The 26,090-nt window shown below is 37.5% G+C and overlaps 1 protein-coding gene and 1 long non-coding RNA gene across 3 annotated transcripts in view; one reads left to right on the forward strand and one right to left on the reverse strand.

Moving 5' to 3' along the window:
- Window positions 1-11,890: 11,890 nt before the first annotated feature.
- On the forward strand, window positions 11,891-14,772 carry LOC132097379 (angiopoietin-related protein 7-like). The gene is made up of 5 exons (XM_059503047.1): window positions 11,891-12,455; window positions 13,426-13,526; window positions 13,622-13,816; window positions 13,957-14,152; window positions 14,232-14,772. Exons 1-5 carry the CDS (start codon window positions 12,101-12,103, stop codon window positions 14,399-14,401), a joined length of 1,017 nt encoding a protein of 338 aa, XP_059359030.1. The 5' UTR covers window positions 11,891-12,100; the 3' UTR covers window positions 14,402-14,772.
- A 6,779-nt stretch (window positions 14,773-21,551) lies between these two features.
- LOC132097380 (uncharacterized) overlaps window positions 21,552-26,090 on the reverse strand; it is a 66,547-nt gene continuing 62,008 nt past the window's right edge. For both annotated transcript variants that reach the window (XR_009422729.1, XR_009422728.1), the window contains exon 7: window positions 21,552-21,586. This is a non-coding gene — a long non-coding RNA (uncharacterized LOC132097380). The remainder of the gene's footprint in view (window positions 21,587-26,090) is intronic.

The following is a 26,090-nucleotide window of genomic DNA, read 5'->3' on the forward strand; positions in this document are numbered from 1 at the left end:
ACAGAAATTTAATAAAGTTATCAAAGTTATATGCAGTCTGCACTGCATAAACTATAAATTAAATAGTTAATCCTTATTAAAGCTACAAAAGTTATTTAGTCAAGAGCAGTGAGTCATTTTCTCTGTTCCCTTTGTTCTTTAACTTTACTGACAGGAAGCTTTATTGGCTGCTGTCCCTTTAAGAGCCGACAGACACGCGGATCTCACCGTTTATATACTGTCTATGGATCTCGCCTCATTCTCTCACAACTCTTTTTGTTCATTTTAGACTTTATATAAATCATTTAAGATTGTTCTTATGAGGATAATCGACAAAACTGGCACTTTGGGATGTTTATTGTTAGTTCAAGCGCTTAAGAGAACTGGATTCTGGCGCCCTGTCTATGCATTGTGTGTGTGTGTGTGTGTGTGTGTGTGTACGTGTGTATGTGTCACATAAGGACAATCAGAGACAGCGCATTCTCTTTTGTCTTGCCGCGCTTGAAATGTTTAAAAGCATTTAAATGAATAAGAGCGTGATCATATAATGTAAAGCTAGCCAACGGATGGCAGAAAATACGGATGCTGCGTTAATTGCGTTAAATATTTTGACACATTAAACCAGACAAAAATTAATCGCATGCGTTAACGCGTTAACGTTGACAGCACTAATATATATATAAAATGGGGGAAAACTCATTAAATAAATGTTTTTTTCTTAAATACATGATGGACACAATTACTGCTACCCCTAGATAAGGTAATTCTTATGAGTACAATATTTTTGAAGTATATTCCCATTCATAATTATAAATTTGAGCAAACCAGGGTGATCATAATCATGAAATTATCCAGCCATGGCTTTCTGTTTCACAGGAATATAAATAGAAAGGCCAAATTCCCTTAATCATCCATCACAATGTGAAAAATCTAAGAATATATTTTTCTGATTTGCAGAAAAAGATAATTGAGCTTCACAAATCAGAAAGTGACTTTAAGAAAAGAGCTATGAAAATGAACAGAAAAAACACAAAACCAGCCTCACTGGGGTATATTTTTAGCAATAGCCAAAAAACATGGTATGGGTCAAAATTATTATTATATAAAAACTTTGCATTGCTAAGAACTTAATTTGGACAACTTTAAAGGTGAATTTGTCAATATTTCGATTTTTTTGAACCCTCAGATTCCAGATTTTACAAATAGTTGTATCTGAGTCAAATTCTGTCCTATCCTAACAAACCATACACCAAAGGAAAGGTTATTCAGCTTTCAAGTGATGTATAAATCTCAATTTCAAGAAATTGCCCCTTATGGCTGGTTTTGTGGTCCAGGGTCACAAATCATGCATCTGCATTGTCCTAATGCATGCTGAGGAGTAGAGTAAAAGACTCTCCAATGACCACAGCTTGCACAAATTGCACAGAATTGCACAAAATACTTAAGCCTCAGGGTCAGAAAACCTTAAAAATCAGTCAATCAATCAATCAATCAATCAATCAATCAAACAAACAGCATTTTGTTTGGGAGGGTTTCAAAAATAAATAAATAAATAAAAAATCTCATCCAGAAAATGTTTTCATCCAGAAACAATCCCCAGCATATTCAGTTGTCAGACATGACTTGAACTTGAACAGGACTGGCTTCTATGGTCAGATGTACCGGTAACTAAAATAATATGCTTTTTAGCTGCAAACACTCAGTATGGGTTTGGTGTACACAGGGATAAAAGTATCCCAGGTGTACAATGAAATATACTGCTGTATTTTTAATGTTGTGGGCCTAGTAGTGGAGTGAACTGAAGGGAAAGTAGCATGTCATGGAGCTGGGAATCTGAAGGGTCTGGAGTGTTTCTGGATGAAGGAATTGTCTGTTTACTTGTCAGGTGTTCTCTAACCACATCAGGCATTATAGGAGAAAACTCAGAGCTGTTATTTAGGCAAATGGAGGTTTCAAAAAGTACTTGGACAAATTGTGTCCAAAGTGTATTAGCAATAAAACATTTATTTCATAATGATATTTGCCCCCATTTAAAATTTTTATTCTCAAATTAATAAAATTGAATTTGTAAATTTGTAAAAACAATTCAGATTTACTTTCACCGCCTTATTTGATCATATTTAACATGGGTACCAACAATTCTGACCATGTGTGTGTGTTTGTGTGTGTATATATATATATATATAAGTAGTAAATAAATTGTGATAATAAATAAATGGAGATGTTAAAGCGCCTTGTAGGTATTTTATGAGTGAATCTGTTAAAATAGCCTAATGAAGAGACCATGAGCTACTCCCACAACTATGCCTACAGTGAAAAGTACTAATTACAACAAAGAGAAATATGAGCAATATGAAATTCCTAAAAAAGTCAGACAACAAAAGCAACAAAATAAAGGCAACATTTTGTAATTTATTTGTAGTTGTTAGCCAGCTAGCTAGCTAGTTAGTCTAATTAGCATGCCCATACCTTACATTTAAATTTTGTGCATACAGTGGAAAATTGCTTAAACTTAATTTAATTTTATGAATGCTAATTATAGTCCTAGTCATGGTCTTTTTCACATTTAGACACTTTTTGGTGAATTAAAAGCAAGCAGTAATGTAACTGAAATTAAAACAACATTACAAAAGCTTTCATTTATTTTAAGGAAAATAAAATACAATTTAAATAAGCAGTTAACTCAAGCAAAAACATTCCACGTTGTCAGTTTTGGCAGTTAAGATGTTCTAAAAAGGCTATTTCAAAATATAACATAAACGTCACGTGCAAATACACAGTCGTTAACTTGTGATTTTTAGAAAGTGAACAAAGAGATCGTCCTTTTATAAGGAAGCTGTCAATCACTTCAGTAAAGCGCAAACTTTCTTTTAGGCTGACAATGACAAATGAGGAAATTAGCTTGTGCCTTACACCAGACGCGAATGGCGCAGTGTGAAAAAACATTATAAGACTCAGTGTTGGGCTAGTTACTCAAAGAATGTAATATATTACTCATTAATAGTCACTCCTTTCAAAAGCAATATTGTTACTTTATGTATCACTTTTTGGCAACAGTAATTATAAAAAAGTTATTACAAACCCAATTCCAAATGGGACACTGTACAAATTGTGAATAAAAACAGAATGCAGTGATTTGGAAGTTTCAAATTTCAATATTTTATTCAGAATACAACATAGATGACATATCAAATGTTTAAACTGAGAAAATGTATCAAATTAAGGGAAAAATAAGTTTATTTTAAATTTCATGGCATCAACACATCTCAAAAAAGTTGGGACAAGGCCATGTTTACCACTGTGTGGCATCCTCTCTTCTTTTTATACCAGTCAGCAAACATCTGGGGACTGAGGAGACAAGTTGCTCAAGTTTAGGAAAAGGAATGTTGTCCCATTCTTGTCTAATACAGGCTTCTAGTTGCTCAACTGTCTTAGGTCTTCTTTGTCATTTCTTCCTTTTTATAATGCAGCAAATATTTTCTTTGGGTGAAAGATCTGGACTGCAGGCTGGCCATTTCTGTACCCGAATCCTTCTTCTACGCAGCCATGATGTTGTAATTGATGCAGTATGTGGTCTGGCATTGTCATTTTGGAAAATGCAAGGTCTTCCCTGAAAGAGACAACGTCTGGATGGGAGCATATATCGTTCTAGAACTTGGATATACCTTTCAGCATTGATGGTGCCTTTCCAGATGTGTAAGTTGCCCATGCCACACGCACTCATGCAATCCCATACCATCAGAGATGCAGGCTTCTGAACTGAGCGCTGATTACAACCCAACCCCATCCCAGTTTTCCAAAAAGAACTTAAAATTTTTATTCGTCTGACCACAGAACAGTTTTCCACTTTGCCACAGTCCATTTTAAATGAGACTTGGCCCAGAGAAAATGCATGCACTTCTGGATCATGTTTAGATATGGCTTCTTTTTTGACCTGTAGAGTTTTAGCCGGCAACGGCGAATGGCAAGATTGAATGTGTTCACCGACATTGTTTTCTGGAAGTATTCCTGAGCTCATGTTGTGATTTTCATTACAGTAGCATTCCTGTATGTGATGCAGTGTCGTCTAAGGGCCCGAAGATCACGTGCATCCAGTATGGTTTTCCAATTGTTCTAGATTCTCTGAATCTTTGGATGATATTATGCACATTATGCACTATAGATGATGATAACTTCAAACTCTTTGCAATTTTTCTCTGAGAAACTCCTTTCTGATATTGCTCCACTATTTTTCACCACAGCATTGGGGGAATTGGTGATCCTCTGCCCATCTTGACTTCTGAGAGACACTGCCACTCCGAGAGGCTTTTTTATACCCAGTCATGTTGCCAATTGACCTAATGAGTTGCAAATTGGTCCGCCAGCTGTTCCTTATATGTACATTTAACTTTTCCGGCCTCTTATTTCTACCTGTCCCAACTTTTTTGGAATGTGTAGCTCTGATGGAATCCAAAATGAGCCAATATTTGGCATGACATTTCTCACTTTCAACATTTGATATGTAATCTATATTCTATTGTGAATAAAATATAAGTTTATGAGATTAGTAAATTATTCCATTCCTTTTTTACACACAATTTGTACAGTGTTCCAACTTTTTTGGAATCGTTTTTTTACAAACACTCAATAGTGATTGATAGTGACATTCAAGTAGAAGTGTTGTATTAATCTCATTAATTTATCATGTGTAGCTTGAAGCTAATTGTAATTTCTCAGTTACCCACATACAATTATATTTCATTATGTATTTTATCAAATCACATAAGTTTGTAAGAAACTGTTTAATTTTCCAAAAAGATATTTAATTATAGTAATATAATGTACCACATGCTGATCAGATGGATGTGGGTGGGATGTGTGGGATTACAAATTTATAAAATGTTAAATCTAGGTTCCAGTGTAATAGCATATGAACTGAAAACGTTTTGATATACATTTTGAGGTAAATCAGGAAAATCAGGTGTCTGAGATAATGTCCTTTTGTCTTTGTGCTCTTCCTTGCCATCAAGTCATACTCCACATTCCATACCAGATGGGGGCAGCATGCCTCAATAAAGTGAATTGGTCTACTCTAGAGTAACAAATGAGAAACGGCATAGTCTCTATGCTCCGCCCCTACCTTCACAACAACAACCCTACAGCCATAGCCGAAGCCTAAGAGGAAGTTTTGCCTCCAGAGGAACGTTGGGTGATGTCAAGTGATTTTGAAACATGACATCTTCAAGCTACTCCCCTTCACCTTTACCAGTGAATATGTTCCTATTCGTTTTGTTCATATTACATTTTGAGTTGTATATACACATTTTTTTAATTAAATTAATTTGACAGACAGCTTTCTGTCAACATCATTGGTCAACATCAGACAGCTGATGTTGACCAAGCTAGCGCCAACCAACGTAACCAGAGCTGCCAACTCTCAAGCATTCACCGTGAGACACACGCAATTGACTCTTTTCACACACTTTCACGCCACACATCAATTTTCTCACGTACAGAAAAACCACGAAGCAAAGAGGACACGGAGACCAACAGACTAAGTTAGACAGAGCAGGTTAGTAATGATATAAAAAATGGGTAAGTTATAGCTAACGTTAGCTAATTATTAAACGCAGCTACGGTTAGCCATTGCTAACATTAGCACGTTTATCGAACAGCCTTCGATACATTTCTATGTTATAACTTCCCTGAAAAAAAATACACAAAAATAGAAAGCAAACTTCTAGCGAAAAAACTAACAGCATCTAACTTACCAATCCAAAAGAAATGTTGCAAGTTCGGTGTCGAACCTCATTTCTTTCAGGTCCATCAGTTGTCTCCAGCGATTGAAAGCAGTGCCGATGTTTACTCTGGTTCGGCTCCTTTTCTTATCGGATTTGATTTGTGATTCCGAGTGCGGTTGTTTCCCTGTAGCGGGTGGTGGTCTCTTGCCAAGGGCTTCAGTCATCCTTCCGCTCTCTTCCCTGAACTGAAATGAAGTAGTGGGCTGTACTTTCCACACGATTGACATCAGGTATAAGTACGCCCACAAGCCGTGCAAGTTATTCGTGTATTGCAGGTTGGCTGGTGGTTATGTTGCCCGCATACCGCCTCCCATGGCCGAAACTGGTATTACGACACCTGTCGGGCCGGGGCTAGTAATGCTAATGCTAATTGAGGTTGATATCTCTGCAGCACTATAACTTGAAATTTTTTTAATGACATCATCGCCATTATTTCTTCTCATTCTTTTGATGCGTGTAGGTCATTTTTTGGATATTTTTACCTAAATTTTTGCACATGGCACCTTTAAGGCACAGCTGTGCCTTTTGTCTTTTGTCTCCCTGTTATGTTTGTACTGGCTACTGTATACAGGCCACCAGGGCACCATACAGACTTTATTAAAGAGTTTGGTGATTTTACATCCGAGTTAGTTCTGGCTGCAGATAAAGTTTTAATAGTTGGTGATTTTAATATCCATGTTGATAATGAAAATGATGCATTGGGATCAGCATTTATAGACATTCTGAACTCTATTGGTGTTAGACAACACGTTTCAGGACCTACTCATTGTCGAAATCATACTCTAGATTTAATACTGTCACATGGAATTGATGTTGATGGTGTTGAAATTATTCAGCCAAGTGATGATATCTCAGATCATTATTTAGTTCTTTGCAAAATTCATATAGCCAAAATTGTAAATTCTACTTCTTGTTACAAGTATGGAAGAACCATCACTTCTAACACAAAAGACTGCTTTTTAAGTTATCTTCCTGATGTATCCAAATTCCTTAGCATATCCAAAACCTCAGAACAACTTGATGATGTAACAGAAACTATGGACTCTCTCTTTTCTAGCACTTTAAATAAAGTTGCTCCTTTACGCTTAAGGAAGGTTAAGGAAAACAGTTTGACACCATGGTATAATGAGCATACTCGCACCCTAAAGAGAGCAGCCCGAAAAATGGAGCGCAGCTGGAGGAAAACAAAACTAGAGGTATTTCGTATTGCTTGGCGGGAAAGTAACATATCCTACAGAAAAGCATTAAAAACTGCTAGATCCGATTACTTTTCTTCTCTTTTAGAAGAAAACAAACATAACCCCAGGTATTTATTCAATACAGTGGCTAAATTAACGAAAAATAAAGCCTCAACAAGTGTTGACATTTCCCAAAACCACAGCAGTAATGACTTTATGAACTACTTTACTTCTAAAATCGATACTATTAGAGATAAAATTGCAACCATTCAGCCGTCAGCTACAGTATCACATCAGACAGTGCACTATAGACCCCCTGAGGAACAGTTCCACTCATTCTGTACCATAGGAGAGGAAGAATTGTATAAACTTGTTAAATCATCTAAACCAACAACATGTATGTTAGACCCTATACCATCTAAGCTCCTGAAAGAGGTGCTTCCAGAAGTCATAGATCCTCTTCTGACTATTATTAATTCCTCATTGTCATTAGGACATGTCCCCAAAACCTTCAAACTGGCTGTTATTAAGCCTCTCATCAAAAAACCACAACTTGACCCCAAAGAACCAGTTAATTATAGACCAATCTCGAATCTCCCTTTTCTGTCCAAGATACTAGAAAAGGTGGTATCCACACAATTATATTCCTTCTTAGAGAAAAATGGTATATGTGAGGATTTCCAGTCAGGATTTAGACCGTATCATAGTACTGAGACTGCTCTTCTTAGAGTTACAAATGATCTGCTCTTATCATCTGTTCGTGGGTGTATCTCTCTATTAGTTTTATTGGATCTTAGTGCTGCGTTTGACACAATTGACCACAACATTCTTTTGCATAGACTTGAATACTTTGTTGGCATCAGTGGAAGTGCATTAGCATGGTTTAAATCGTACTTATATGACCGCCATCAGTTCGTAGCAGTGAATGAAGATGTATCCTATCGATCACAAGTGCAGTATGGAGTACCTCAAGGCTCAGTACTAGGGCCGCTAGTCTTCACGCTTTATATGTTACCCTTGGGAGATATCATCAGGAAACATGGTGTTAGCTTTCACTGTTATGCTGATGATACTCAGCTCTATATTTCTTCGCAGCCCGGTGAAACACACCAATTTGAAAAACTAATGGATTGCATAGTCGATATAAAAAACTGGATGACGAGTAATTTCTTACTGCTAAATTCTGAAAAAACAGAGGTGTTAATTATAGGACCTAAAAACTCTGCTTGTAATAACCTAGAACACTGTCTAAGACTTGATGGTTGCTCTGTCAATTCTTCATCATCAGTTAGGAACCTAGGTGTGCTACTTGATCGCAATCTTTCCTTAGAAAGCCACGTTTCTAGCATTTGTAAAACTGCATTTTTCCATCTCAAAAATATATCTAAATTACGGCCTATGCTCTCAATGTCAAATGCAGAAATGTTAATCCACGCATTTATGACCTCAAGGTTAGATTATTGTAATGCTTTATTGGGTGGTTGTTCTGCACGCTTAGTAAACAAACTACAGCTAGTCCAAAATGCAGCAGCAAGAGTTCTTACTAGAACCAGGAAGTATGACCATATTAGCCCGGTCCTGTCAACACTGCACTGGCTCCCTATCAAGCATCGCATAGATTTTAAAATATTGCTTATTACTTATAAAGCCCTGAATGGTTTAGCACCTCAGTATTTGAATGAGCTCCTTTTACATTATAATCCTCTACGTCCGCTACGTTCTCAAAACTCAGGCAATTTGATAATACCTAGAATATCAAAATCAACTGCAGGCGGCAGATCCTTTTCCTATTTGGCGCCCAAACTCTGGAATAACCTACCTAACATTGTTCGGGAGGCAGACACACTCTTGCAGTTTAAATCTAGATTAAAGACCCATCTCTTTAACCTGGCATACACATAACATACGAATATGCTTTTATTATCCAAATCCGTTAAAGGATTTTTAGGCTGCATTAATTAGGTAAACCGGAACCGGAAACACTTCCCATAACAACCTATGTACTTGCTACATCATTAGAAGAATGGCATCTACGCTAAGATTTGTCTGTTTCTCTCTTGTTCCGAGGTCACCGTGGCCACCAGATCCAGTCTGTGTCCAGATCAGAGGGTCACTGCAGTCACCCGGATCCAGTACGTATCCAGACCAGATGGTGGATCAGCACCTAGAAAGGACCTCTACATCCATGAAAGACAGCGGAGACCAGGACAACTAGAGCCCCAGATACAGATTCCCTGTGAAGACCTTGTCTCAGAGGAGCACCAGGACAAGACCACAGGAAACAGATGATTCTTCTGCACAATCTGACTTTGCTGCAGTCTGGAATTGAACTACTGGTTTCGTCTGGTCAGAGGAGAACTGGCCCCCCAACTGAGCCTGGTTTCTCCCAAGGTTTTTTTCTCCATTCTGTCACCGATGGAGTTTCGGTTCCTTGCCGCTGTCGCCTCTGGCTTGCTTAGTTGGGGACACTTCATCTACAGCGATATCGTTGACTTGATTGCAAATAAATGCACAGACACTATTTAACTGAACAGAGATGACATAACTGAATCCAATGATGAACTGCCTTTAACTATCATTTTTGCATTATTGACACTGTTTTCCTAATGAATGTTGTTCAGTTGCTTTGACGCAATGTATTTTGTTTAAAGCGCTATATAAATAAAGGTGACATTGACATTGACATTGACATTGATAATGTGAAGGTATCAGCTTACTGTCAGGCACCTCTGTATTTAAATGACACTGTTAAGCTGATGAGTTCAAGGCTGGGAAGATGCCAGTTACTGGCACTTTCCTGATTGCATTTGCATGCTTTGTTCAAAGTGTCTCCACCTCTACCGAATGGATCACTCCCACTTGAATGTATATAATCTACAATGTCTTAAGGACAAGTTAGACTTTTGATGACTGCAGCGCCACGCATAGCGTTCTCAATAAAGAATCCTGCTGAAGATTACCCAAGAGTCTCCTGGTCTTCGTTTCTGAGTTCTCAACAGGTGTAAAGCCAGAGTAAAGTAAAGCCACAAATTACACAACAGTGTTCAGATCATAATTTTTCCCCTGACAAAATCAATATAATGCAATATTTCTATCTGCTGAATGTAAGCTTTTTCATATTCCAAGCTTGCCTGCTGCACTGGAAACATCACATGCAAGTGCAAGTTGTGAAAATTACGAAAATAAATCTAGGAATTATTTGATTGTTGGATTTAAAATCAATGGGGTTGAGGCATCAAAAGCAACTAAGTAACTAAGCTGTTTTATGGGTGGTAACTGTACTATTATTACTGAAATCGTATTAGTAATTAGTTACACAACTAGTTACTGCAAAAAGTATTATTATTACAGTAACTAAGTTACTAGTAACTAGTTACTGCCTGAGACGAGTGGGGCAGGGACGAGAGCCGTGGGAACGGAGCGAGGCCGGTGGAGTGATTGGAAATCATCGACACCTGCGACACTCACCGGTCTCGAGTCCCATGGAGGAGATTGGAAGGATACAAAAGAGGAGCGACGACAGTGAAGGACAAGAGAGGACCAGGCCTGGATTTTATTTTGTGTTTTGCTTTTGTTTGTGCGCAGCAGTCGTCCACGAGGGGCTCTCATGCTGTTTTGTGTTTATTTTATTATTAAAGACTTTATTTGATTGTCCGCCGGTTCCCGTCTCCTTCTTCCCGATGATTATGAAGTTTTACATTATTACACTGCCCAACACTGACAGGACTTTATTGACAAAACACTATAGGATACTATAACAATATAGGGCTCAGTGATGCTGTCTACACTGGATATGGTGCAGTGCAGCACGATGCAACATGATGCAACACGAAAAATCCCTGACAGTAAACTGCAGCCTTGTTCTATTTATGAGGTACTGACACAAAGTTCAAATGATTAACAACGTCACTTCATTGCATCCAGTGCAGACAGACTTTAGCTGTTGCATGACAACGGTCACATACGGTGTAGTTACGGTGTTACAGTAATAGAAAACAAAACAAAACTTGAATATAAAGCACAGTCCAATGAATTAACTGTTACTGATTTTATGATAAGAGGTTTCTGGTATCCAGTAATGTTTTAGTCATTTAAGAGTCAGTTCATTCAGTCTAAAATAGTAATCTAGTTCATTATTTACATTTACATTTATTATTACATTATTACATTTTGCAGACGGCAATTATTCATTCTTATAAGGAGTAAGTTAGATGCTTATTTTATTGACATCTCAATAATAATAATAAGATTTTAATATATTATAAACATTAACATCATTGTCTGTAAAGCTCATTTGAAACAATGTGTATTATCAAAAGCCCTACACAAATAAAAAAAAAAAAGATTTGACTGCAAAAACAAAAAAGCAACATTTGGAAAAAATATGCCTCGTAACTAAAGACAGGATTATTGAAAATATGTAATTTGGTTGAGTTAACTGGTCTAAATTTTTGTTTAACTTCTAAAGTGGTCAACCACCTAAAAAAAAATAAAAAAATTAAGAACCACTCCTTTGATTGGTATATTAAAAGCTAGAAGCATTTCACCTAGCACTTACTGCAATAATTACAAGCTGGTTCTGAGAAATTAAAAGATTGGGAAAAAAAAGCAAAACTTCCTCTCACAAGTCCTTCTCTCCAGTAACAGAGCGCATATGGAAGAGCAAAGATCAGAATATCAGACAATGTATGACCTGCACAGAACAAAGCGTCTTCATGCAATCTGCTGTATCTTGTACAAAATTTAAGTACTGTGAGGTGCATGGCACACATGTTGATGGGTGTGACCAGATGAGAGGCAGAGGAAAAAAATTCAACAGGGGGAAAGTGTGGGGAGGGCTTAGTGGTGGTAGGTGGTGGGGGGGCGGGGTCAATGACTGTGGGCCTGAGCAAAAGGGGAGGGCACAGCACTCGTGAAAATATATTTAAGCTGCATCCACTGCAGGCCCTCAGTGTGAGCAGACATCTGATTCTAAAGTGCAGAGAAGAGAAACCTGGTCGGAGAATATTCTACAGTACTAAACTTCATTCTAAAGAGTTCTTCTCACATTTTTCTCCTGTCCCCTCATCTGACAAGTATTCAAGAGAGAAACACAGTCAGGATCGATCAGCGTCTTCCACAAAAGACAGACAACTCAAACTTTCTCCGCACATAATAACGAAGATGACAGCTACATCCTTGACTCTTTTGCTGCTACTCCTAGGTCAAACGATGGCTCAGAGTTCCTTCAAGAGAAACTTGGCAACACCCAAACCAGCAAAACCAGCACAATGCTGTGATGAGGTGCGCTCACTAAAGGTTCAGATGGCAAGTCTGAGCAGCATGCTGGAAGAAATGAGCAAGAAGCAGGACTCTGATCTTATGAAGGTTGTGCGGCAGATGATGGAGTTGGAAAAGCTTAACCAGCAGCACGAGGCCCGGGTCACAGAGGCCGAGAGCAAGTATTCAGAAATCTACAATAAGATCGAAATCATGCAGCTGCAGGCCGCCCAATCTGCTCCACAGCAGAGCACTTCAGGTGAGTCTTGACACACTCTCATAACTCAACATGTGCTGGTGAGCTTAGTTTCAAGCACACCCCATGTGTTACTCTACTTTCTGAACTCAGCAGGGTCACAGGCCACATATGCTGGCTGTTGACATACCTTAGAGCATCGATGGATGTCCTGTTAAGTCAGGGGATAGTGTAGACCATCTAAACCTAATGCCCACCTCATGTTTAAGGAAATATTAATGTAAATATGGTTTCAGTGATTATTCTAGCTATAGGTTCCTTGTATTTTTATTTCTTAGACATTTTTCTCAAACAATTACATGATTATTTATTGGGTAATTTCGAAAATTCAATCTTTAATCATGTTTTAACATGGAGGAAACAGCCCTCAACCTCTAGAACTAGGACAAAATTTACAGCAAAGTGTATCATACTGTAGCATGTGACAAGAAAATTAGGTTTTTTTTTTCATCTAAACAGAATTTAATGCAAGCACATGGAATTCTTCAAACGCACACATTTTAATTTAGGGAACCATTAATAAGGAGCTGTGAAATGTCTGGGCAGCAGTTAGAGGTAATCAGTAGGTAATAATCAGTATGTGCAGGAATGTCTGGCTTTACAACAGTTGTCAAGTCACAGCAGGTAATTTGTGATTCCTACTCTGAATACACAAGAACGATGGAGCATTTTTCCCCAAAACTACTTGGCTATTAATCTTTCAAACCAGAAAGAGATGTTAAATGAAGCAGGATGCAAAGCTGTACTTGAATATCCAATTTAGTCATTTGTCATGCAGTGTTTCCTTTTTCCCACTTCCAACCATGCAAACAGTGAGCCTTTGTAAGGAAAGTGCTAGCTGCACAGACACACATACTGTAGCTTAAAGCACACTGAAATGTCTTCTATTTGTGGATCCCACTAGGTTGAAATCCCTTGTTTTTCAAAAGCACCTGGCTTTAAAAACCTAAACAAAGAATTCTCTCTCCCTTAGATGCAATCTATGATTGTGCATCCCTTTACAACAAGAACTACAAAATTTCTGGAGAGTATAAACTACCAAAAGATGATTTCCTTGGAACACCTGAACTAAATGTAAGTCTGAATCTTCAAGAAGTTTTCAAACAAGAAGGGTGTTCAATTTGAAAAAAGATATGTCATGAATCCCCAGATGTTTTTGGTTTCTCCAGGTGTATTGTGACATGGAGAACAATGGTGGTGGCTGGACCGTCATTCAGAGACGCAAGATAGGACTGACAAGTTTCAACCGCGACTGGAAGCAGTACAAGAATGGTTTTGGTACAATCCGTGGTGACTTCTGGCTTGGCAATGAACAAATCTTCCGTCTAACCAGACAGCCAACAGTGCTGAGAATAGAGATGGAGGCAAGTATGCACATAAATGAAAGCAAAGTAGAATGTCTCAAAGAAATATGAATCCATAAATATTAAAGGTCAACATCGCTTAAAGCAAGCTTTCTTATATGACACAGTCTGTTTTTTTTTTTTTTTTTCTATTCTGGTAGGACTGGGAGGGTAAGACACGCTACGCCGAATATGGCTTCTTTACAGTGAGCAACGAGATGAACAGCTACAAGCTTTTCATTGCCAATTACAGTGGAAATGCTGGTGACTCTCTGCGTTATCACAATAATACCAACTTCAGCACTAAAGACAAAGACAATGACAAATGTGTGGACAATTGCGCAGAACTTCGCCAAGGTAAAACAAACTCCCACCACACAAGATTCTGTTGTTTTAATGAACTCTTTGACTTAACCTCACTGGGGTTCTTTCACAGGTGGATACTGGTACAACTGCTGCACTGACTCCAATCTAAATGGTGTGTTTCACCGCTATGGGTCACATACCAAGAATTCAAATGGCATCTCTTGGTACGGATGGCATGGACCAAACTACTCACTGAAACGCATGGAGATGAAAATCCGACCACAGAGCTTTGTACCATAAAGACTTGGCAAAACTCAATTTATGTCCCTGCTCACCACTAAACCTTGGCATCAACGAATCCACATTATCTAAAGCTTAAACTGGGCAAACTTTTTCAGGGGGAATGCATTTGTATAACAGAATGATAGGACTGAATATGTTTGATTGTAAATTGCATTTTATACATGGTATTTATCTCTTAAATATTTTATTTTCTTTAGCTTTTTCTAGAGGATTTTATGCACATGATCACTAAAAGACTAGACAAGACTAAGCAACAAGCTGATGTAAGCCATTCACATAAAATATACAATTACAAACAATTTGACAGTTCAGAGACATTATAGTACATTCACTGGTACAGAAAATTGAACTGTAAAATTTTTAATATTGGATGATTAATAAATTGTATAAAAAAATAAAAAATCCCTTTCTGTGTTACCTAAAAACTGTGTGTCTGCTTTATTACAAAAAGAACAAAAAGGAATTCACAATTAGTGGGAGTGACAAACACAAATAAACACAAAATACATACAACATACTAAAATCACATTGCCTCCAACTAGAAGTACTAGAAGTGCCATTCAAGAACAGCCACTCTATTTGCTTGACCACTTCATCAAGCAGTTGTTGCCTTGACTGTTGATCACAGAATTCATATGACCTTTGTCAAGATTGATTCATACAACTATTTAGTCCAGGTTATGCAGACAGCATCCATAGACTCCTAACAGACAACCACAAAATGAAAAAAAAGCAAAAACAAAAGTGACCAGCAAGGTTAAGATTATTCATAAAAAAATAACCATAAATATCAAACCATCACCTGAAAACATTAATAGAATAATTTCTTCCGATAATACACAAAACCTAGATTAACATGAACACACTCTATTTCATTTTAGCTAGTGCAGAATCTCTGTGCATTTTGGGAGGTCCAGTTAAGGTTATGCTTCCAGGAACTGTATGGCCTTACATGACCTTTCAGTGCATTGGAGGACTTCCTGTGTTCCCAACTGATTGACATCATTTGTTTCTCAAAGCTGTTCTTCATGTCATATTAGACCCGACATGAAACTCTAAAGCATAGGTGTTTGTCACTCAAGAGTCCCTTCAGAAACAGCCGAGCGAAAAAATATGTGCTAGTAAATGTACAAATCTTGTTCAACCGAAAGCACTAAACTTAAATTAAAACACACCAGAACAATAAGCAAATGTATATACTTAAAGTATATAAAATGATTTAATGGCACAAAAGTAAAAAAATGAACCATTAATAATTTGATTACTATTAGTAATGGTTTTAGAGGAAACTGTCATCATGTAATTACCCTCATGTCATTGCAGACCCTTTTGAGGTTATTTCTTGATCTTGGTATTTTTATTAAGGACCCCCCCCAACCCCCCAAAAAAGAAAGAAAAAGTCATCACAAATCACGAAAGACTAACAAATCAGTCTTTCTCTCTAACTTTCTCAGCATTTCTTAGCTTCTTTGTTCTTTACCACACAAAAGATTGTTCTTGTTTTATTATGATTAAACACAAACAAAACAATAACAGAAACAGAAAACAATCAGTACCAGACCCGAGGACTGGTTAAGTTGAAGTTCCATGAGAAAATGCCTTATTACTAATTCAGAGATGCATTATTTAGACAAAGGTGGAGCACATTCAGTAACAAACACAGACAAACACTGCTCAGAAACATATAGAAAAACACACAGAAACAATATAAAACAAAATTTAATCTACATGGACCACAAAGTTTTTTATTTTATTTTTAATAAATAATAATAATAATAAAATCACCAACAAATGTTTGTCTATCAGGAGGCACTAATTTAATATAAAGCATGTGCATGTGTGACAAAAAAATAAGCACTTTCATAACACTGGAATGGCACAGAGCCATGCAATGGCCACCTGTGTTCTGTTTCACACAGATATTCTTCATAGTTTGACGAGATAAAGGTTGTAAAGTAGATGTCCCTGGCAATTTATTCTGACCATGAAACGGCAATTACTCTAACCATTTCTGTGTGCAATATGAATTAGCCAGTGAGTGAGTCTCGGGTTTGCTGTCTGGGGGATTGGAAGATTCGTAAGATGCATAGTGTAAGGGTTAGACAGGAAGTCTATTTTCCACAATAACAAGCTTTTTGACTAGACAGCTGATCATTATTAATTCCATTCTGAAATGTACTGAGAGTTTACATTTGTGGATAATGCAAAGATAAATCAATTCTACCTATTCTACCTAACTAAATTAGCAGATGCTTTTCAAGCAATGTTTGTGTTTGTGAGTATTCAGAGTTTTCCAAAAAGATATTAGCTCAATCAAGCAAATTAACCCTCTGTAGTCGATTAACGCGTATACGCGTTGAGGCATTTTCTCCTGATAACCCCTAGTTCTAGTTTTCACATAACGTGTACATTTTACTAGTTAGACTTTTTCCGAACTATAATTCCTGACTAAATGATGCAAAAAATTCAGCTTTGAAAGTCAGCTTTGATTGTTCCTAATAAACTGTTTAACTGCACTTGCAAGTGAATATTACATTATTTTGTGGGATAATTAAATATATTCTAAATAAACTACAAACATAAAATTATATACATTCTTCTTTCTTGTAACTCTTCCCCCTCAGTCACACACCTGACGTAAAGGCTGATTATGCGGGCCTTAAATCATTATATTGTTTTCTGTGAGTTAGTAAACAAGATGATTTTCACATCATTTAAAAAGAAAAATTCTAGGATACAAGCTCCAGTTCTCAGAGGTCCCGGGAACCAATCAATGCTCTTTATGTGTTTTATGGCCTTATTCAAGTGATTTAACATTTTTAGTTTTTCACTAACCACTCACCCAGTTTGTGCTGATTACAGTGAGATTAGATTTTAGCCATTTAGATGTGTATAAGCAACTGAAAAAAGCACAAATGTCAGGGCATGACAAAACTTCTCTAGGCCCCAAAAATACCCTTAGACCTCAGAGGGTTAAAGTGCCCTAAAATGATTTTTTTTTTAAAGTGAGTAAAGTGACCTGAGACTAAAAATATCTCTTTAACCACCAATTGACAAAAGGGCAACCATCATAATTCTTTCCAAATTCAAGAAGAAATATAGCTGCAAGCAGCAATAACGGGGCCAAGCACTACAGAAGCAAGCTTCAGACGAACGGCAGGAATGAGAAATTAAAACCGTTTTAAGATTATTTTAGGCAAAATGGCTTGAAAACAATAAACACAACAACTAGTAATAGGATTTATTGGCTTATCACATGTAACCAATAGGTGGCGCTGTTACCAAATTAGTTTGGAATGGTCAGTGTGAGATGACAATGACACATACAAAGTTTGGTGCAAAAATGTCAAAGCTTTGCTGAGATACAGCCTCAAATGCATGTTGGCATCCTTCCAGCAAATTCGTTGATGCGCTAAATGAGAACCGTTTTGTATATCGACACGAAATCCATATCTTTTAGGTGGCTCAGTCTGAAGATGATATGATTCAATTTTGGTGAAAATTGGACCAACGGTTGATGAGGAGTTCGAAAAAGTAGGTTTTGACTTAAAGTCAAGATGGCGGACAGGAAGTTTGGCCAAATAAGGAAAACTTGGTATATATGATCTCGGCTTGATCCAAGGAATCTACTAAATCCAGCGACATTTCAATAGCCAGATTTATTCAAAAGTTATTAGCCTTTTTGGAAATTTTGTTATAACTTTTGCGCTGTTTCGAAATATTTTGAGTACCTTCAGGGGATGGTGTTGTTGGCACATTCTGAGTTTCGTAATATTACACCAATGCATTTGTTTAGTATAGCATTTTATTTCACAAAACTGTATTGAAGTCAATGGGAATTTCATGTTTTGTTCTGTTATAGCGCCACCAAGAGGCTCAGTCCCACCATTTTTTTAATGTGTCATCAGAATGAGCCCATACATATGTGTGTCAATTTTGGTGAAAATATCTCAATTCACTTCAGAGTTATAGACATTTATATGAAAAAACACGTAAAAAATTACTGACTCTTGACTTTGATTGAATTTTACTACCCCTTACTATCTATATTTTGGCATTTGGGCATTGGTATATGGCTATCGACCTATGTTTACGAACTTCTGACGGTGGTTTCGTCTCGATCAGACAAGCGGTTTCGAAGATATAGCCAAATGTTTTTTAAGCGCTAAATCACAACGCTACACAAACCGTAAGGCGAAACCTAGCATGTTTGGTATTGTAGGACTCGGTAAGGATTCAGGAGTCTAATTCGATGAGTCTCGTGAAAATAAGTCGAACACACCCAAAGTTATAAGCATTTAAAAAAAGATGATCACCCCTAGGTGGCGCTGTTTCAAAACTTCTCAAGCTCCTTCAGGACATTGTGCTGATGACCCATACCATGTTTCGTAACAATCCGTTGATGCGTTCTGAAAATACAGCATTTTAGCACAAAATTCAAAATGGCCGACAGTCAAAATGGCCAAAATGGTAAAATTGGATATCAGTTGACTCGGCATGTTGCCCTGCATCTAACAAGACCAATTATATGATTTTTGGACAAACTGTTTAGAAGTTATAAGCAAAAAGAGCAGTTTTTCATATCTCCGGACCAGTAGGTAGCGCTGCGCTGAAATGCAGCATGTATCCTCAGGTCATGCTTGTGATGACTTGTACCAAGTTTGGTCAGAATACGATAAATCGTTGCAGAGATACAGCCTTACGACTGTTTTTGTAAGCGCTACGTAAAATTTGTTTGAGCGTTTATCGAAAATTATTTGACGAATCAACTTGAATTCCATAACTTTTGGTCAGCACTGCCTGAAGATGATCTGGTTCAATTTTCGTGCAAATCGGACAAACCGTCTAGGACGAGTTCGAAAAAGTAGGTTTTTCAAAAAATTTAAAATGGCGGCCATGTTTTTATGACGGAAAATGACGTCATAGGGTGTAATCGAATCGTCATGAGCTCAGGGATCAGAGGAAAAAAGAATTTTGTTGATTGGCCTTACAGTTCAAAAGTTATTAGCAAAATAAAAGTGAAACTTTGGACAGTTGGTGGCGCTAGAGAGAATGACTTAGACACACCAAAATTGGTGTATTTAATGTTGGGACTGTCCTCTATCAGACTGTCAAACCAAAACAACTTTCCCACAATCGGTTTTATGGGCTGCCATAGACTCCCAGTCGGAAGAAGGAAGAATAATAATAAGAACGGGAACAAACACAATAGGGTCCTACGCACCTTCGGTGCTTGGCCCCTAAAAATAAGTTCACAGCTAACAAAGGCCTTTGCTAAGACTGAAGTGTGTTGAAGGGAAATACTGGAGAGGTGGAAGCAGCTGGGATGCATTGAAATTATCTTCAAGCACTCCTTAAGTCCTCTGGAATTAAAAACAGGTCCATAGGAGGCCCGAGCCAGATAATGAATAGATTAAAAGAGGAAGAAGTAAAATTAAAAGGTTGGGAAAAAGAAAAGGAAAAAAGGGACTCTGTAAGGCTGCTGTGTAAAATAAAAAGGTGTATGGAAACAATGACGAGAACAGACATCACTAAAACATTAGGATGAGCTCAGAATTGAAGATCAGTCCATCTTAGATTAGTTAAGACTTAGTCAAACATTCCTAACTATATGCTACTCCATAATAAACACGCTGTTCTAGTTTTGTAGAGCAGGTCAGGCCCAAACAGTGACTCAAAAGCAAATGAAATTAGGTTTTGCGTCATGCAATCCACTTGCATTACATGAACTTATAGTTTGATCTGAAGAAAGAGAGTAATATATTTCTAGGATGACATGAGGGTGACTAAATGAAAGAATTTTCACTTTTGGGTAGAGTATCCTTTAAAATATGGTTCATGGTTCAGCAGCCTTGACACTGAAGCACTGAAGAGCAGACGAGGAGGAAGCACCAGTGCCATTCAACACCATAAATTACACCCTTTTTTAAACTATGCACCATTAGCCATGCTACATTTATAACTGTTTGATTTTTTCGAATTAGTTTTCAATACAGTCATCAAATGTACATTTGCTTTTTTTTTTGTACTTCGATATGTTCTGCCCAGACTAATACATCAGGGAAACTGTGCTTATCAAGACATATCAATAAAAGATGCATCACTAAGCATCTTTTATTGTTTTTGGACATCTTAATTCTATTCTTGAAAAGCCATCAGATCAGATGAAACAGTTATTATTTTAAAACTTTGAACAGAACACACTAGCAAATGTCTCTGTAAAGGACATTACACCTAAACCGTTATGGGGGAAACAAGGGAAACAACTCAAATCCTAAAGCACATTCCAGAAAATCACAAACCACATTTAAAATGAAACCTGAAGACATTTCAAAACAAACAATCAATTCAGGAACAGTGGAGGAAACTTGAGACACTTCATGGTTTGGTGCTTAAAATGGCAAAATATGTGGGGTGCATACAGTGTAATTGGACCTTTTAAATATACAGTACAGCATGTAGGTGTCACGGAAACACCAGGCTCTCCCATTCATCAACAATCCCAATCACCGGAGTTCTGATCAACCCGCACCTGACCGTCATTTACTAATCTCCAGCACCACATTGTCTGGTCTCCATTGTGGAAAGGACTCATTGCTCATGCTAAGCAACTGACCTGAACTATCACTCCAAGTCTCCCGATCTCCTTTGTCTCTTCGTAGTGTTCCTGTGTTTGTGTGTTCCTACCATTTATCTACCGGCAATCCAATTCCCACCACCAGCTCCACCGCAAGCCTTCCATCATTCCACGCTCTACGATATCTGGTAACAGGACAGCTCAGCCATCAGTATCCTTGCTCACCTCAGTGACATACCTGCTTCTGCCATTTACCCAGATCTTTACAATAAACCTGTCTGTTTAATTCTAACCTGTCTGTGTCCAGAGTCTGTCTACTCATTACAGTAGGTGTGTGTATTTAAAAAATGAGGGCAGAGTCCATATTTCAATTTCTGCTTAATTTTCAGGACCTTGGGGTGACAAGCTTTGGAGACTAAAGCCCTATTGTTTGTTATTGTTTTTTTGTAACATATGAAAAGTATCATCTGCATTGATCCTTTGATGACACTGAATTTAGACAGCAACACTTCTAAGAGAAATTCATTGTCTGAAAAAAACCTAGAAGAGTTTATTCTTCTAGTTGTCTAGACAATTCCATTGTCATCTCTCAAGGGAAGTGGGCCCTAAGGAAAAACAGAAAAGCAAGACTTTAGATATAGAAGAGAAGAACCAATTAGAATAGTATATTTAACGGGCCAGAACGGAGCATCTAACCCAAAAAATGTTTATATAACATGAACTCTTTACTTCGCAGCTCTCTAAATTTACTGCCCATTTGCTATGTCACTACTGAAGGGTGTGAGCTCTATTTGTTGTGCTGGATAAAACTGAACAAATGCACCATTCATTCGGTCTTCAACAATGAGATCATACTAAATATGGAAAGAAATGTGATGTGAGCAGGAGAAGAATAAACTATAGTGCTCCATTAGGGTTTACTCATGCTGTAAAACCGAAATAATTACATTTATTAACATTAATGACTTCTCTGGATAGGATACAGATATTGAACCAGAGAAAATCAGTACATCTGAGTCTCAGATTTGTTTGTTTTTTCCACCATGAAGAAAAAAAATATATAAATCAAGTAGCAACCTTCATTTGCAAATGATATAAGCATTAAATAAGAGAGAGTAAACGTATGTTCTTTTTAGGATAGAAGTGTCCAAACTTGCAAAAACAAATTTAAAACCTAAATATAAAATGGAAACGTGTACATAATTTTGGTATTTTTTAAGCCTTTGCCCTCCTGGTTTGATTTGAATAAACTTAAAATTCTGACCTGATTATTGACCTGGCATTGTCAAATGTCTATAGACTTCATTACTGACCTTATCACTGTGCTCCATGGATTCTGCAAGATTAAGTGACCTCAAGATGTGTGACCTCAGCGATATCTTGAGATGTCAGAGCAAGCTCAATACTGAAAATTAGTTCATCCTGCTGATCTTCATTCTGACCAGCATGATAAAAAAGCAGCATTAACTACCTACAAGGAAGAGAGAACATACACACTAGGGGTGTCCCCAACTAAGGATTTTCATAGTTGAAACGGAATTTTCAGATCTTGCTGATATTCGACTAATAGTCGAATCATATGTTTGGGGGCGGGGCAAACTACATTGAGTCAAGTCAGACATTCGACAGTCATAATAACTGATGTTAACACACAGGGAAAATGTGTAACAAATGCCTCACAGATACAAACGGGGTAAATCACGTTTTTATGTTTTGATTAAAAGATAGTTAACACTAAACGTCAGAGTAACCCTAACAGTTCACAATTTTTACAGTAGTTATTAATGTTCTGCATTTCTGTTAAGAGTTGTGCGCGCTGAAGATGACCAAAAGAGTGAGCATTTGATAGCAAGTTTTTAATCAATGGGATTAAACTCATAATTTCATGTAGAATATGCTTTGTTATTTATACAACATAATGTTAATATTAGGACTTATAGGCTACAAAAAGAGCCCGAATGCAAATGAACGTGTCTGCGGGGCTCTGAATGAACTCCTTTTGTGGACGTGTTCTTCATGTGCAGAAACATGACAGCTAAACTCTAAAAATTCACAGTGTTTTATTATAATGGTGTTCTCATTATAATGGTATGTGTGTGACAGTCCAGTCATAGTTATTAATATTCTGCATTGTAGTTTGACCTGCTCGTGCTGTGTGCTGAAGAAATATCACCGTAGTGATACAATGAAGTGCTTGACTCAACCAAACGCATTTTATATCAGGTAAATAATATATCCACGATATACAACCCGAATTCCGGAAAAGTTGGGACGTTTTTTAAATTTTAATAAAATGAAAACTAAAAGACTTTCTAATCACATGAGCCAATATTTTATTCACAATAGAACATAGATAACATAGCAAATGTTTAAACTGAGAAAGTTTACAATTTTATGCACAAAATGAGCTCATTTCAATTTTGATTTCTGCTACAGGTCTCAAAATAGTTGGGACGGGGCATGTTTACCATGGTGTAGCATCTCCTTTTCTTTTCAAAACAGTTTGAAGACGTCTGGGCATTGAGGCTATGAGTTGCTGGAGTTTTGCTGTTGGAATTTGGTCCCATTCTTGCCTTATATAGATTTCCAGCTGCTGAAGAGTTCGTGGTCGTCTTTGACGTATTTTTCGTTTAATGATGCGCCAAATGTTCTCTATAGGTGAAAGATCTGGACTGCAGGCAGGCTCTTAGCACCCGGACTCTTCTACGATGAAGCCATGCTGTTGTTATAGCTGCAGTATGTGGTTTTGCATTGTCCTGCTGAAATAAACAAGGCCTTCCCTGAAATAGACGTTGTTTGGAGGGAAGCATATGTTGCTCTAAAACCTTTATATACCTTTCAGCATTCACAGAGCCTTCCAAAACATGCAAGCTGCCCATACCGTATGCACTTATGCACCCCCATACCATCAGAGATGCTGGCTTTTGAACTGAACGCTGATAACATGCTGGAAGGTCTCCCTCCTCTTTAGCCCGGAGGACACGGCGTCCGTGATTTCCAACAAGAATGTCAAATTTGGACTCGTCTGACCATAAAACACTATTCCACTTTGAAATAGTCCATTTTAAATGAGCCTTGGCCCACAGGACACGACGGCGCTTCTGGACCATGTTCATATATGGCTTCCTTTTTGCATGATAGAGCTTTAGTTGGCATCTGCTGATGGCACGGCGGTTTGTGTTTACCGACAGTGGTTTCTGAAAGTATTCCTGGGCCCATTTAGTAATGTCATTGACACAACCATGCCGATGAGTGATGCAGTGTCATCTGAGAGCCCGAAGACCACGGGCATCCAATAAAGGTCTCCGGCCTTGTCCCTTACGCACAGAGATTTCTCCAGTTTCTCTGAATCTTTTGATGATGTTATGCACTATAGATGATGAGATTTGCAAAGCCTTTGCAATTTGACGTTGAGGAACATTGTTTTTAAAGTTTTCCTCAATTTTTTTACGCAGACTTTCACAGATTGGAGAGCCTCTGCCCATCTTTACTTCTGAGAGACTCTGCTTCTCTAAGACAAAGCTTTTATAGCTAATCATGTTACAGACCTGATATCAATTAACTTAATTAATCACTAGATGTTCTCCCAGCTGAATCTTTTCAAAACTGCTTGCTTTTTTAGCCATTTGTTGCCCCCGTGCCAACTTTTTTGAGACCTGTAGCAGGCATTAAATTTTAAATGAGCTAATTAAGTGGATAAAAGTGTAAAATTTCTCAGTTTAAACATTTGCTACGTTATCTATGTTCTATTGTGAATAAAATATTGGCTCATGTGATTTGAAATTCTTTTAGTTTTCATTTTATTAAAATTTAAAAAACGTCCCAACTTTTCCGGAATTCGGGTTGTATATAAACCAGCTGAAATGTTTTGAAATCACTTGAACCCTACCTGATCGAAAAAATCCAGTCTCTGCCTGTGTCAGTTTGAGTCTTGGTAAAGTTTTAAATCCCTGCCACCAAGATGCTCCTCTGTCGGTCACGGATTAGGGAAAGTGAAACATAAATCCTCAGGGGTGGTTGCATTTATTCACGCACTTTAAAATATTTATTTGAAGCTTCTTTCTTTTCAGATTCTTATTGACGGCTTTATCATAATAGGCTGTATATTAACTTATTGGGAGAAAACCGCAAGTTCTATGTGAAATCAGACATTTGAGCTCCCCCATATAGTCAGAATGGCATAATCATCACAGCCCGCAAATATTTGACTGTTAGATTGGTAGTCGAATCAGGCTCCTCAAATCGAAGCAGTGAATCATCGACTATTTGGGGTCACCCCTAATACACACATAACTTTTTATTGCCCCACCACTAATACTGTTTGAACAACATTTAGCAAAGAATGCTGTACAGCTATTTAACTGGGATTCACCTTGCATTCTGTTGTCAGTATATCACTACAGATAAGAGTATATCAGTATATCACTACAGATAATGCCCCTTGAGTCATCAAGAGCAGTGAGTGATTTTCTTATTTTCTTTTGTTGTTTAAATAACATTGATGATACTATTGTCAAATGAGGACACTAAATTTCCAGCGATATCATTGACTTAATTTCACAGAAAATATTTAAACTGAGCTAAACTGGATGATGACATCACTGAATTCAATGATGCCTTTAACTGGAAAATGTAATGTTTACTATTGTCATTTTGCATTACTGACACATTATTTTCCTGTTTAATGGAGTCATGTAAAGCTGCTTTGACATAATCTGTATTGTTAACTATATAAATAAAGGTCACTTGACTTGACTAGACTGTGTTTATATGAGCTAAGGGGGACCTCGGATAGTCGAAGATTAGATGCTTCGATATGAGGAGACTGTGATTTGACAACTATTTTTAACGTGCGTGAATAAATCCAACCGCTATAGTTTTACTTTCCATAATCAGTGACTGACAGAGGAGTGTTTTTCTGTGAGGAACGGTGTGTTGTCATGTTACTGGATTGAAATATGCTGTCTGTACTCACAGCAGCTGTACTCTTTTTATTCATTATTTTCTCACAGCCCTTATTATGAATCTACCAAGATGGCGGCGCGTCCACACGCAGTGGCTGCTCTCTGTCCCAACAGAATGGTGTTTTCGTGTTTTTTGTTTTGTGAG

This window comes from Carassius carassius, chromosome 21 (assembly GCF_963082965.1).
Source record: "Carassius carassius chromosome 21, fCarCar2.1, whole genome shotgun sequence".
NCBI lineage: Eukaryota > Metazoa > Chordata > Actinopteri > Cypriniformes > Cyprinidae > Carassius > Carassius carassius.

Coding starts and splice junctions, on each gene's coding strand:
- LOC132097379 (XM_059503047.1), top strand. CDS start 12,101: ATGACAGCTACATCCTTGACTCTTTTGCTGCTACTCCTAGGTCAAACG. Junction 13,527..13,621: donor TTGGAACACCTGAACTAAAT/GTAAGTCTGAAT, acceptor TGGTTTCTCCAG/GTGTATTGTGACATGGAGAA. Junction 14,153..14,231: donor TTGCGCAGAACTTCGCCAAG/GTAAAACAAACT, acceptor GTTCTTTCACAG/GTGGATACTGGTACAACTGC.